Genomic DNA, 13,188 nt, shown 5'->3' with positions numbered 1-13,188 from the left:
ATGTTTATAAAGAGCGAGAGAGGGAACAGGTATACGTTGCCAAAGCGCAGAGACGATTCAAAAACATTAAGGAGAAATGCAAAAATCGTGGTGCACGCCGCAAATACATCCCGATCCCGTTTCGAAACTATAGCGGGTAGACAATGGCTAGAAAAAAGTTGATGATGCTAAAATAAAGCAGATTTAGGCGTGCCCCACTCACGTCACAGTATGTACTTAGTAATTTTTGTCTCTCACGGTCCAAGGAGTTATATATAAACCCTACTAACTTACTGATAGGCTCATATCTCTTTTCAGATTGACGATGACACGCCTATAACACATCCTACTGACAGTCTTTGTCAGTTCTGGCCGATACCCATTGCAGCAGCCTCCCTGTGTACATGTTGAAACTGCAACGCCATCACTATCAGGAACGGTTGCAAAAGGCCAAACGCATAGCCATCGTTAATTAAATAAAATTATGTAGTGAAATAGGCCGTGAGTGCATGCCTTGCCATGCATTATTTATTAGTCTATGACTTCTCAATACCATTTCCCTGCAAAGCCCAGCTAGGAACCAGCTTCTCCTCAGGAAACCTCTTGGCAAACATGCCTAGCGCCTTAATGGTAAAGGTAAACTTGTAGTTGGGATATGAGATCATGCATGACTTGTTAAAGACACCCTCTATGGCCTCCTGCAGCCACTCTCCGTTTGGTTGTTGGCGATCCATGATCAACTGAATGCCTCTCTTCAGGGGCTCCACATGGGGGTAATCAGCCTCCATCAGGCCGATCAAAGCCCAAGCTGTCTGAACCACAAGGGATCCTGATGGATGCTCGACATATTCCATTGTTTCGCAGGCCTATGCATGTCAGTAATGACCTTCAAAATAAAATTATAGATTTCATACCTTGTAGCTTTCTGACCAGCCGCCGTCGGCCCTCTGCTTGGAGATCAAAAAGTCACAGCCGCGTCGCGAGTTCTCGCCTGTAGCGTATGTCTGACCGATGTGCTTCATACTCTCGAGCGCAAACATGCCAGCGTATGTAAAGCAAATACCCCAGCTTCCATACCAACCACCATCGGGACGCTGGTTAGACTTGATCCACTCGGCGGCTGTTCGAATCAGAGTCTTGACTTCCTTGGTACGGTAGTCAGGCCAGTACTTGTTGAACAAGGATAGAGCCGTCACGCAGGCTGTTGTGCATTCGGGATAGTCATACTCGATCATGATGCGACCGAAAACCTCGGCGGCGTTGAGCATTTCTAGCCACTCGCCTCCTCGTCGCTTCTCGTAAGACGACATGCCACCGTTGCTATTTTGATATAGCAGAAGAGTATCAACGGCATCGAATAGTCTCCTTTCCTCAAGGACTTCGGGGAGGCCGCCCACCTTTTGCAGAAGGATGATGGCCTTCATTGCTTCGGAGATACAATCACTGACACCATATCCCTGGTCCTTGTTGCTGAACGGCCAGCCGCCCTTTCGGGGTTGGCGATAGCAAACATCCTGGTCAACACAATCCTCTCGAATTTGTTGTCTTTCCAGATACTGCAGCGACTTCATCAACATCGGCTTCCACTTCTCGTCCTTGTGAAGGCCGGCTTCGAAGACCGCTTGGATCAAAAAGGCTGTATCCCAGCATTGAACACCATTGGTGCCGTTTACCAACATACCCTCGTCCTTAACCCAGAGAAACTCCTCAAGTCGCTCGATGTGTCTTTGAACGCCGTAATTGTCCGGACCGTCGCGAGCGTAGCACATGACTGTGTTCATAGTGGCGTTGACGGGCGCTAAGCATGCATAGTCGGTGTTGGCATCTTCCATGTCAACCTGCTTACTCGACCAGGCTTCGGCCTTTTCTTTCAGAACATTGGGTCGAAGATAAGGGTTCCAGATATTGACAATCAGCCAGTTGGCTGTGTTGAGAAGCCATGATTTGGGGTGATAGTTGTCGACGACACCAATGTCGTTGCGGTGGCTTGTCCACTTGATCTTGGCGTAGTCTTCGATGAAGACCTCCTTCCTCAATGATCGGATAACATCTGTCTCTTCGCAACTCCATCGCTTTGAGTACAACCAGCCCATTGGCAGAAACACCATTCGAATGTGAATCCACCATCGCCATGGCGCAAAAGGAACCCAGTCAGGGAGTAGCCATATTTCTGGTGGCACGGGATTGACGACATCCCAATCCATGACTCCCAGGACACCCATCCAGAACTTTGCCCAGTGCGGTGCATACAATGCGCCTCCCATCTTATGAAGAGTGCCTCTGGCCTTGACCAATACAGGGTCGTCGGCCTCGACTCCAACAAGACGAAGGGCAACATAGTTCATCAATGTCCCGAAAACACTGCTTTCGCCTTCGATATGCAAACCCCAGCCTCCATCTTCGGGGTGCGCTCGCGCGGATATATAGTTGTAGATGGCCGTTGCTTTCGAAGGGGAAATCGGCGTCCTGGTGACATACCACGTGATGACAACACTGGGTAGGAGAAACATAGGACCGCCATATTCGCAGCCCCAGTGACCGCTAGGTAGTTGAAGTTTTTCGAAGAAGTCGAGGCCATTCGTGGCGGCCGCCAAGGGACTGTCGGGACTTGGAAGATCTGGAAGATCCTACAATGGGTATATTAGCTTCAGTTTGACGAAAGGAAGTAGACAATGAGTACGCACCAGGGATTGGTTCAAATACCATTTCTCAGCATAACTCTGGGGCCATTCCTTTGCAGCATCGTCGTCCTCAAGGTAGTGCCATGTGTGGCGGCTGTCGTCGTCCTTGAGCCTCCATCGTGTCTTGTCCAACTCTGAACCGATGCGAGGCTGCTTGGGGAATGGCTGGCCCTGTTTCAATAGTGGTTCAGACTCGGAGTCAGCAGCGCGCTTACGTGACTTTAGCGCGCTAGCGTCACGTCCAGTAGAGTTGGCGACCATGTTTGAAGAAGCGCAGATGTTCTCGATAGAACACAGAGTAAAGTCAATTGATCAAGTAGCAGTGGAGTGATGTTGAAATAAGCCCGTTGTCAAAACCAAATCACGGCAGAAGAAGCACATGCTTTTAACTAAACTGACACGGAACCGGAATTAAACAGTTTGGGCTAGACGCAAGGGCCGCGGGCGCCCGGTAGCACTTGCCCGGTACGGGGTCATGGACATTAAAATGTCCCGGCCCTGGCGGTCAAGCCCCTGAAAGTCAATTCGGGCATGCGCGGGATTGGTTGCATCTACCAACACAAGACACCATCTGCGTATTCGGACAACATTTGGCATCATTTTTGAAAGAACTTGATTTAAATTATCACTACCGAATCGGCCTTGCCAAATCTCTAGTGAATATGGACCAAGACCCATACATTGCTCAAGCAATTGCTATACCAGAATTGACCCAAAGACACCAGACTAACCTCCCATCGTCAGCGACAATCACTAACAATGATACGAATACGATAATTCACAATACGAATGTTGGAGCAGCCGTGGCTCGCATTGAGGGCATCCTCGAGCAAATCATTGACGCTTTAGCTGCAGGCCAAGAGCTGTCGATTGCCTTCTCTACCAGGAAGCCCTCTCGTCAGGCTTCCAATGCCACCCCGGAGCAGGTTCACTTCCCTGGTCGCAACAAGCAAGAGGCCACCAAGTTTGGTAATATTCTGCAGCATCTGCATGCCTCGTGACTGACATGATCAGCGCGCATTCTTCTCATCCTTCAGCTTTCACATGACGCTCTTGTATCTGGCACAGTCCTAACCAAGCGGTTAGTTGGTTCTGTCCGAGTACAGGTGGATACTTGCTGATGGCTCCAGCCATATCTTCTACCAACACCAAGATCTCTTCGAGAAGCAAAGGGAGGTAGACGATCTTGTCGACGATATCGCATTCACGCTTGGTATCAGTCGTGGAGACTTGAACATTGTGCGCCTCCTTGGTTGAACACTACTAAGCATGACTGCTTACTATAACAGGTTGCAGCTTCAAAGGGTGTACTAGCTGGGCCGCTTACCATAGGTCTCCATGACGGCAGCACTCTGAACCCTTGTTTGGGGGACCTGGTATGTCAAGTCTGATATGCTATCTTACCAGATTCTGATTGGAGTAGGGAGTAGCTATCCCAACTGTTCAGTCAATTTCTGGTGTCGACATCCACGATGCCAGATAGATTCTGGTAGTGGAGAAGGATGTAAGCGCCGCATTTAATCGCTTCATAATTACGAAGGCTCACCTTTCGTCTAGGCCGTCTTCAGATCACTCTGCTCCTCTCAATTCTGGAGGGTGTCTCTGTCTGGCCCCGGTGTACTTGTCACTGTACGTATTTGCCAAGCCCTTCCAAGGAGTAGACTCACAGAAGTAGGCAAAAGGGTACCCAGATCTAACCACTCGTTCATTCCTGAACCTTGTCAGCACGAGGTATCCCCAGCTACCAATCCTGGGGCTATTCGACTTTGACCCTGATGGTGTCAAGATTATGCGGTGTTACCGATATGGATCCGACAGACTAAGCCATGAAGCTGATCTCGGCACTGAAACACTGCAGTGGCTTGGTATCAAGTCAACACATCTCTTTCGGGATTATGCCGGTGATTCGGCAACCATCACTCCTAGTCAGTCTTCGCCATCTTCCATCACTTCTACCTCATGTCGCAACCCTGTCTCGTATATGAGTGCGAGAGAACGAACAGCAGCCATCTCAACACTCAAAAAGGTCGTTCATCCGTCGCACCTTGGTACTGAAGTGTCAGAAACGAAACATGAACTACAATTGATGCTAGTTCTTGGAGTAAAGGCTGAGATTGAGTGGCTGGATGAGTCTGGAGACCTGTTTTCATGGCTCGATGACGAGATTGGCGAAGCATTGATCAGTGATATGATTTGAACATCAAGTCGATGGTGTTATCTTTCAGGTACGAAATATGAGTCCAATGAGCCGATTTCTCTACAATAGATAGTCTAGTCACAGCATGATCGGTTTGTCATAGTTATCTAAAATCGCCAACAAAAATTACTTACCCTGCGTCTTGATCCACCTCCACACCGTGCGAAAATAGCGGGGTATTTACCCACACAGTCCCCTCATCTTCACAAAATTTTATATTCTTGACATTGAATCATCATCAAGCGCATCATCATGGCCCCCAAACTCACAGAAGACGAGATCGATGATCTCATTTACTTTTCCCGAGCCGGAGAGCAGGAGGACCTGACAGAGGGCATCAAGATCCTGGCCGAGCGAGAGAATGCCAGCCCGGCTGAGATTGTTGCGGCTGCTCAAGACGCCTCCAACAAGTCTACATGCTTGCACATGGCCACAGGAAACGGTCATCTAGGTATGAGATGAGAATATATGGGGGACTGAAAACTTGAGAGATCTCATAGTCTGAAGTCGAAGTCCTCAATAATGGTACAATATCAAACTAACAATTCCCAGAAATCGTCCGTCAGCTTATCCAATACTTCGAAAACCGACCAAAGGAGCAGAAGCAAGCATTTCTGGATGAGGCAAACGAAGCTGGAAACACCGGTCTTCACTGGGCCGCTCTAGGCGGTCACCTCGACGTCATCAAGCTGCTCCTCGAGCAGGGTGCTTCTCCTGCGCTCGCAAATGAGCAGAACTACGTTCCTTTAGACTTGGCCTATTTCAACCACAAGAACGACGTGGCCGAGTACTTCTTGTCGACTGCCAAGAAGCTCGAGGACCAGAACCAAGAAGAAGGTGGCCTTGAAGCCGCTGTCGGTTCTGTTGAGATTGAGGATGATGGTGAAAAGAGTGAGGAGAAGAAGGAGACTTCGTAGAAAGTTTTCACGGACAATATGGGTTCGGAAAATGGACATGGAAGGATAGTATCTATATCTTGAGGTTGGGAAAAGAAAAAGGAATTGGGAGTTTAGGGCATATATGAGAACAACGAAAACACTTTCACATCACCCATGACCACGACGTGTTTGAAGAATTGACCAGGATATGTAGTTTTTCAAAGTAGAGTAGAAGAGGCTGAAATCATGGTCACTATAAACCCAGCACTGCACCAGAAGTTTCGGCGGTAGAAGGGATTTAAGAAGCTCCTAAATGAATATGCCTTGACTCTTAAGGGAGATTGGTAACAGCAGTAAATCACAAGAAATGGGGACATTTTGAATGAACGACAGGACCAGCCTGTTTTTGTTACCACTTACCTTCTTACCTGTACCCAAACTCCGACTCCTTTAAAAATTCAACCATACCCAACCCAATTTGAAATCCTTCCAACTCTACGGTGACTGACATGAGGTAAACCCCATGTAGATCTATCTTCGATGCTTCGTACAGTAAAAAGTCGAAAGATCCGCGATTCGACGGTTACAGCCAAGTGTATCGCAAGTATGTGCAGTACAGTAGACCGAAAACTCGACGCCGTCTTGAGTAGTCGAGGTATCCAAGAGACAGTTCCATTCTGTAGCGGAACAGGTGTGCGTCTTACAGAACATGCTCTGCCGCCCATCAGAGGAAACCATAGCGAGACGTTGGCAAGGCCCAGAGGCACAAACGGTGTCAGGTTGATGGTCCGCTCTGTCTCGGTGGATTCGCCTCAATGTTCTGACCTCCCCGGAAACCTTCATCATGGGACCTTCTGGAATGTTGTCCATGCTTTCTGATTCCTTCATGAAGGCTTGGAATATTCTCTTTCTGTCCTGTACGAGCTTCGTCTTTCGCTCAGCGCACTTTTGGTAATCGCCTTCAATCTTGACAGGCATGTACTGTTGCACTAACACTCGTGTGTTCTGTGAAAATACAGTTGACAATGAGATAAGATGCTTTGGAGTAAGACTACTGAGTTGATTCTACTTGATACAGCAGGATCTGGTTGCCTTTATATATGTAAAGTTTCTGCTCTTGTAACAACGCGAACAGGGACTCATCTGACTTATTTATTAACAAGTTTTTGTTAAAATACAGAGCATTGTTTGTGTTCCTTGTAGGAGAAACTTGTAATAGTGAACAAAGAGTATTGTGTAGAATCTGGAAATATTGAAACATGTCCAAACGTCTTTGTCTACGTATTGTTCTTGGTGACGAAACGAAAAGAATGGAATGAGAGCTTCATGTACGCGAATGAGCAAGGTCATTGAGACTATAGTCATAGGTTACTTAAGATAGTTGAAGTTACTGAAGAATAACTATATCAGCTTTATAAAACGTCAAATGATATATGTATGTTGGAAAATCTCTTTGCCAGGCTAGTCTATTCGTTGTGATTTTTTTTTCTGCATCATTTTGATAATGTTCTCAGTAAAGTATCAAGATATATAGGACCTACTGGTTACCCAGCTTGAGAAGACAATGTACACCAAGGATAATCTATCTTTGGAACCATGTTCACCTGAACCCTACTAACATGTCCTATCCTGATTTATATGTGGTCAGTCACAGAAACGCCCAAACTCATTCTAACGCTTGCTCTGCACCCGCTTAGATCCTGCAAGTTCCCTTGATAGCACTGTCTCTCCCCTCTTGCGGACTTGCTACGACATCATCAGGGTCAACAGCAGACTTGAAGCAAGCACCATTGTCTTGTCTGCGGGTAACGCCCTGGCAGTTATCATCTTGCTCACAGAATGAATAGCATTCGGCGATGCTTTGTGATGATCCGAGAAGTTCTAGACCGTTGAGACTGGTGTTGCACTGAACTTGAGCGTCGTCAACGCATGAAGAACAGACAGGGTCGGCCACTGGGGCTGTGCTCGTAGCCGCTGCACTCGTGGTGGCTTCCGCGGTGGATGTAAAGGCAGTACTTGTGGCATCTTGTCCACACGTCCCCTTTTTACCGCTAACCCAGCCGCTGAGCTCCGCTTTGTTAGAGTCGTCAGGAAGGGAACTAGTCGTGAAACATGTGCGAGTTGACTCTTCATAAGAGAAAGCAGCACAATTGGTATCGGAACTGCATTTATTCACACATGCGTTGAGATCCTCGACTTCAGTATAGTCGCTAAGACCGCCGAAGATGGTGCTACATTGGATTTCCATCGTGCCGAAACACTGCTCAATATCTGAGGGACACTTGGGAATGGGAGTAGCCGAAGTGGTCGTGGTAGCTGATTCGACGGTGGTGATGTCGGCACTTGTGGTGACGAAAGAGGTGAGAAGAGTAGTAAGACTTGGTTCGAGGGTGGTGGTATCGGTGGCAACGGTAGAGATGGCGCTGGAAACAGTCTCTGTAGTAGACTCGTTGATGCTGGTTTCTAGAGTAGTACCTGGAACAGTCGTGGAAGACTCAGCAGCGGAGGCGGAACTGAAGCCTACGGAACCGCTGGTACTGGCCTCTGAAAGAATCGAGCTTGAAATGCTTTCTGGCTTGCATTTTCCAGCCGAGGCAATGCCAACGGCTGCGTAGAGTGCAACAAACGAGCGAATGGCAACCATGATCAAGGTCAAAAGTAAAGATCGGACGTCAATTGCTGACAATGTTTGAGAAAGTGCTAAAGCAAACCAGGAACCAAAGTGGTGTTGGAAGGGAGCTACTCTATTATAACGGCCATGCGCTTTTCTATCAAATTCCCCTGACTAGGTAAATCACCAGAACTTCCAATTTCTTTCACAAGATTAACAGAAGGTGGCTTTGAGCTATTGAGCACTATAGTATGTCAATGGGTGGCGGAATTGTATAGCGTCAACTAACAACACAATAGTCCATCACTAGCGCCAATAGTGAGGACTTCTTTATCTCTTTCGCGGCCACAAGGCATCCAAGGGGTCACTTTCTCCACTTTTCTGACTAACTAGGCCGGTACCTGCGGGGTACGAAAGGTTCCCTGTCAGACAACCACTTCAAAATATATCACCAAATTCATCAAAATCCTCATACAAATTACTCTTACAGCGTCTTAAAGGAAACGATGAGCTCTCAAAAGATACAAGATTTCATAGATGATAGCAGCTTTAACCCGCCGCCTTCAAGGGCAGCTAATGACCCCACCGGCGTGCCGATTTTTCCGCCCGAAGAGAGCTGCGGCCGTGATTTTCAACCTTTCCACCTACAACATCGTGATTTCAAGATCAAAGCCCTGCCCCAAGAACCACTTGAATTATTCCAGCTTTTCCTACCTATTTCCCTTATACAGTCATGGATTGAATACACCAACAGCTGGGTGGCTCACTTAATCGAAAATGCCGTTATTGATAACTGGAACACCCCCCTGACCGAACATTCACATATCCTCAAGTGGGAAGGCCTCTCCACTTCAACAGCCTATATATGGCTTGCAATCATGATTTACCTAGGAATTCATAGGGAAACAACGATAAGGGACCATTGGAAGTCCCCTAGCCTAGGAGATCAGCGCCCCCTCCACTCGATTATTAAGTTCATGCCCCTGAAGAAGTTCAAGCTGATCACAAGGTATTTCCATACCTTTGATCACACCAAGCTCGATGTGACCAATGAGAAGGACCTTCCAAAGACCTTCCAAGCGGCTAAAGAGTGGTCTGACCACATGCAGAAGGTGTCTCTTGCGCTCTATCTTCCAGGGACTAATCTCACTGTAGATAAGTGTATAATCCCTTTTATAGGCAGATCAAAAGAGACAACAGTCATCAAGAATAAGCCTACGCCGGTAGGCTTCAAAGTCTGGGCTGTTGCGCAACAGGGCTACTTTTTACAGTGGCTTTGGCACGTGAAGGCATCACCATACAAAGCTGTTATCGTCGAGCTACCTTCAACGAAGCCCTATGGCAAGAAAGGAAAGCTACAGACCGAGATTTCTCTAAACAGTACATAAAGCGTCGTGGTTCACCTACTGAAAAGGCTGCCTTCTCAGACATATCACGTCTTTACAGATAATCTCTTCTCGTCGCCGCACCTCTTCCGTCATCTTCGCACGCTTGGTATCGGGGCCACAGGCACGGCACGCCCTAACTGTGGTATCACCACCACGATGAAGCAGATAAAAGAGACCGGAAAGGCCCCTGATGGCTCTACTTTAAAGTATAATAAGGTAGTATTTATCCCTACAGAAGATAACAAGGTATAGACATCTTTTCTATATATATCCCTTACTAACCTGTCTCTTTACTGTCCCCTTAGGTCATCCAAATTGCTTGGAAGGATAGTACTATCGTACTCTTCCTTTCGACTGTGCATAGCAGAGCTTCTCACGAGCGCACACCAAAAAAGAGGAAAATGCCCGCCAAAAGAGGCACAAAGGCAGAGCAATATCGCCTTCAAGAGTACTTCAACGGGGAAAGCTTCAAGATAATCTCTATTCCTACTATTGCCGCTCAGTATAACAATGAAATGAATCACGTGGACCGCGGCGATCAGATACGCTCATACACAACATATGAGCATCGCTTTCGCCGAGGGCCTTGGCAGGCGTTACTATGGTCTTTCCTCCTTGAAGTCGCACTTGCGAATAGCTTCATTTTACAGCGAGAGACGACACAGCCCCATTGGAAGCCTTACATAACGCTAAAGGATTAGAAGGAATGCATTTACAACGCCATCTTCAACAAGTATGCCCCTGAAGGTCACATAAGGAAGAGGAGTCGCACAGGGAAGGAGGAAGACACTGATGATGTTGAAGCACAGCAAAATCACATACAAAGAGATATCAATCATATCTATCGAGGTAGGAATCGCTTCTCTGCTTGCCTAGCTTGCAAAGGGCTTCGACAGGGGCAGCCCCGACCCTTCAAAAAAAGGGATAGGCAAGCAGGGCATCTACAGCCGATATCAGGAAATGCACAAGGCCCAAAAACTAGGTACGGCTGTAAGGTATGTGATGTAGCTTTATGTAACAATGCTGACTGTTGGTACTTCTATCATACGCCAATTTAGGTGTGGATAAAAGTACCGGACGTCACGGTCATTTTGATTGGCTCCTCACCCCTGTCGTGACCTCTTGGATGCCTTGTGGCCGCGAAAGAGATATGTCTATCAAATTACTGTCGCTTTTTTAGCTCCCATAACAGTATGGACAAGGCTTTATCCTTTTCTCCTATTGAGAAACTCTTTTTAGAACATAAAGTATTGCTCGCATATTTGAAAACAAGAACACACGGTGGTAAACAAAGTGTCTTATAACATGGCCAGTAATTTGGAAATATGACTAAATTCTTTACATGTTCAGTATCTGTCCGCAATACGAAATATTGACATTTATAGCTACACGAATGCCCCTTTCTTCGGTTCAGTCCTCCGCAACATCTAGACTGGAAATCATCTCACTTAATTCACAGACAAGTCCCTCATATACGGCTTGCTGTAGACGGGGCTTGGTAAGATCGTCGCCATATCCAAAATTACAGTTCAAGCATTTCCTCGTTAAATCCAGATACCTTGGCCCCAAACTCGTTACTTGTGAGGATAGCTTTCGAATGGCAACGACGTCTTCTGAACATTGCAATGTCGACCACCGTCCGATTTGTAGGAGGATTGTCCCTAAACTCCAAAGAGTTAGGTTTCTGACACCGTACAAGAGCTTGGCCTCTTCAAGAATATCGTCTGCCTCCGGAGGAGAGGGAAGGTTTGCATTTGTTACGTGTTGTCCGTCAAGGGTCGTGTGAGTAAATTCCGATGCGACGTGTACAGTCTTTAGACTTGTTGTGAGGACCCCGTCAGTCTCATAAAGCATCAAATCATATAGATTGAAATATTTATTCAACCACGGCGATGAGTGGAGCTTCAAAACAGCGGTCACAATCTCGCGAGCTATCCTGAGCTGATCAATAATAGAGATAGAGTTCTCTGCCGGCTGGTTCAATACTTCGCTCATGGGGACCAAAGTTGGGTATGCACCGGTAGATGTGTTCGATGTGATCTTTGGGCGATTGGTAAGGCTCGGATTCGCATAGATATGGTGACGGAAGGTTTCATCTATCTCCCCGTTAAGGTATCCGAAGCAATAGTTCTCAGCAGCTTGGTTTGTGGGGAGAATGTGATCTTTGTACAGTGCTGTGCAAAGGTCGGCCATAGATAGGTCGGGCGGTATATCGACTGCTTGGGAATTCTCTGCAACACAGCATGGTCGATGTGAGTTTAGTGGTGGACTTGCTATAGCCTCAGTGAATCGAACTTTTCTTCTTTTGCGTTGGCCGTCAGAGGATATTGTGGATGCTTCAGGGCTCGCGGGCGAAGGAAGGCCCAGTATCGAGTCATGGTTCTGTGACCGTATCCTCACATCAATTGCTCTTTCGTTCAGTAAAGGGCTGCAAGTAATAACAGCATTCATGTATACATCATCCTGAACTTCTGTGCTGAGGAACAGCCGCACCGTGCGTTGAATATCATGATTTAGCCCATGTCTTGTTTTTTTTGCCCACGCGATGGTAAAGGCTTCGTGTAATGCTTTGCATGATTCCTTAGTGTTTCTTATATTGCTGTATTCGAGGTTGGTATGTTTCCGAATAGTTCGCCGCGGTGACACAGCATCAATCGGCTTGTTGAGTTGTTCTGTTTGTTCTCGGAGATTCTTAAGTTCTTCTAAGGATTGATTCAGGTCTTTGATGTTTTGTTCAAGTTTTGACTCGCTGTATGCGATTTTTGTTCCTTCTCGCAATCGTCGTATTGCATCTCTGGGATGCTCGTTCTACGTTTATGTTAGCTTGACCCTGATATACAAACAAATACCTAGATAGTTGGTTATGTCTGCTTACCTCATCGCGTTTATCCAAAGCTTGATCGAAGCAGTCAAAGACGGACTGAAGACTTGATAGAGTCGAGCCGATATCCTCAATGATTTCGCGGCAGGAGGTGTAGTTGTCTCCGAGGCTGTTTCTCATCCCATCCTCAAGATCTTGGCTCGTCCATTTAGGATGATCTTGGTCCTTTAGCATCACCTCCACGAGGTCGTCATCTTACAAAGAAGGTCTCAAGAGAAGATGGATTTCGTTGGAAAAGACTTGCGATTGTCGACCGACTCGTTTTTGTACTCGCCGTAGCTCTCGGGAATAATGGCGAAAGAGTTTGAGCTTTCTACGAACTACTCTGCAGGTTTTCACTGCTTCGCCGACAACGGGTAAAACGCCAAATGCGAGTGACAAGGACTCCATCTTGGTGGGAATGTGGATAGAATATTGACGGGCTGGATGCGGGGAATCTGTTCCTTTTCAAGCCTTACTTGTTTGATGACTTTTGAGGCTGAAAGGAGCTGAACTGCGCATGATGCAGTCAGGGCAGTGCTAAGGGGCTGAGCAACAGCCTATCGCCATCCATCAATCTCACGTGCTACTGTC

The 13,188-nt window shown here is 47.0% G+C and overlaps 7 protein-coding genes across 7 annotated transcripts; 3 read left to right on the top strand and 4 right to left on the bottom strand.

Moving 5' to 3' along the window:
* Window positions 1-233: 233 nt before the first annotated feature.
* Window positions 234-2,921, bottom strand: FGSG_05950 (uncharacterized protein; the record flags this gene model as incomplete). The annotated part of the gene is made up of 4 exons (XM_011326259.1): window positions 234-845; window positions 894-2,445; window positions 2,488-2,606; window positions 2,664-2,921. The coding sequence occupies 4 exons, from the start codon at window positions 2,919-2,921 to the stop codon at window positions 516-518; spliced, it is 2,259 nt and encodes a 752-aa protein (XP_011324561.1). The 3' UTR covers window positions 234-515.
* Window positions 2,922-3,322: 401 nt separating this feature from the next.
* On the top strand, window positions 3,323-4,857 carry FGSG_05949 (uncharacterized protein; the record flags this gene model as incomplete). Its single annotated transcript, XM_011326258.1, has 7 exons — window positions 3,323-3,629; window positions 3,675-3,741; window positions 3,791-3,899; window positions 3,950-4,036; window positions 4,068-4,164; window positions 4,218-4,289; window positions 4,352-4,857. 7 exons carry the CDS (start codon window positions 3,323-3,325, stop codon window positions 4,855-4,857), a joined length of 1,245 nt encoding a protein of 414 aa, XP_011324560.1.
* Window positions 4,858-5,109: 252 nt separating this feature from the next.
* FGSG_05948 (uncharacterized protein) lies at window positions 5,110-5,774 on the top strand (the record flags this gene model as incomplete). Its single annotated transcript, XM_011326257.1, has 2 exons — window positions 5,110-5,308; window positions 5,410-5,774. The coding sequence occupies 2 exons, from the start codon at window positions 5,110-5,112 to the stop codon at window positions 5,772-5,774; spliced, it is 564 nt and encodes a 187-aa protein (XP_011324559.1).
* Window positions 5,775-6,266: 492 nt separating this feature from the next.
* Window positions 6,267-6,713, bottom strand: FGSG_12843 (uncharacterized protein; the record flags this gene model as incomplete). The annotated part of the gene is made up of 1 exon (XM_011326256.1): window positions 6,267-6,713. The coding sequence occupies one exon, from the start codon at window positions 6,711-6,713 to the stop codon at window positions 6,267-6,269; it is 447 nt and encodes a 148-aa protein (XP_011324558.1).
* A 715-nt stretch (window positions 6,714-7,428) lies between these two features.
* FGSG_05947 (uncharacterized protein) lies at window positions 7,429-8,379 on the bottom strand (the record flags this gene model as incomplete). The annotated part of the gene is made up of 2 exons (XM_011326255.1): window positions 7,429-7,808; window positions 7,914-8,379. 2 exons carry the CDS (start codon window positions 8,377-8,379, stop codon window positions 7,429-7,431), a joined length of 846 nt encoding a protein of 281 aa, XP_011324557.1.
* A 473-nt stretch (window positions 8,380-8,852) lies between these two features.
* On the top strand, window positions 8,853-10,435 carry FGSG_05946 (uncharacterized protein; the record flags this gene model as incomplete). Its single annotated transcript, XM_011326254.1, has 3 exons — window positions 8,853-9,726; window positions 9,793-9,950; window positions 10,040-10,435. 3 exons carry the CDS (start codon window positions 8,853-8,855, stop codon window positions 10,433-10,435), a joined length of 1,428 nt encoding a protein of 475 aa, XP_011324556.1.
* A 709-nt stretch (window positions 10,436-11,144) lies between these two features.
* Window positions 11,145-13,127, bottom strand: FGSG_05945 (uncharacterized protein; the record flags this gene model as incomplete). The annotated part of the gene is made up of 2 exons (XM_011326253.1): window positions 12,610-13,127; window positions 11,145-12,542 (listed from the first exon to the last, which is right to left on the bottom strand). Exons 1-2 carry the CDS (start codon window positions 12,787-12,789, stop codon window positions 11,145-11,147), a joined length of 1,578 nt encoding a protein of 525 aa, XP_011324555.1. The 5' UTR covers window positions 12,790-13,127.
* Between the last annotated feature and the right edge of the window lie 61 nt (window positions 13,128-13,188).

Source organism: Fusarium graminearum, chromosome 3 (assembly GCF_000240135.3).
Source record: "Fusarium graminearum PH-1 chromosome 3, whole genome shotgun sequence".
In the NCBI taxonomy this organism is placed as follows: Eukaryota; Fungi; Ascomycota; class Sordariomycetes; order Hypocreales; family Nectriaceae; genus Fusarium; species Fusarium graminearum.
The sequence above is the reverse complement of the archived record's forward strand: the minus strand, read 5'-3'. Positions and strand labels throughout refer to the sequence as shown.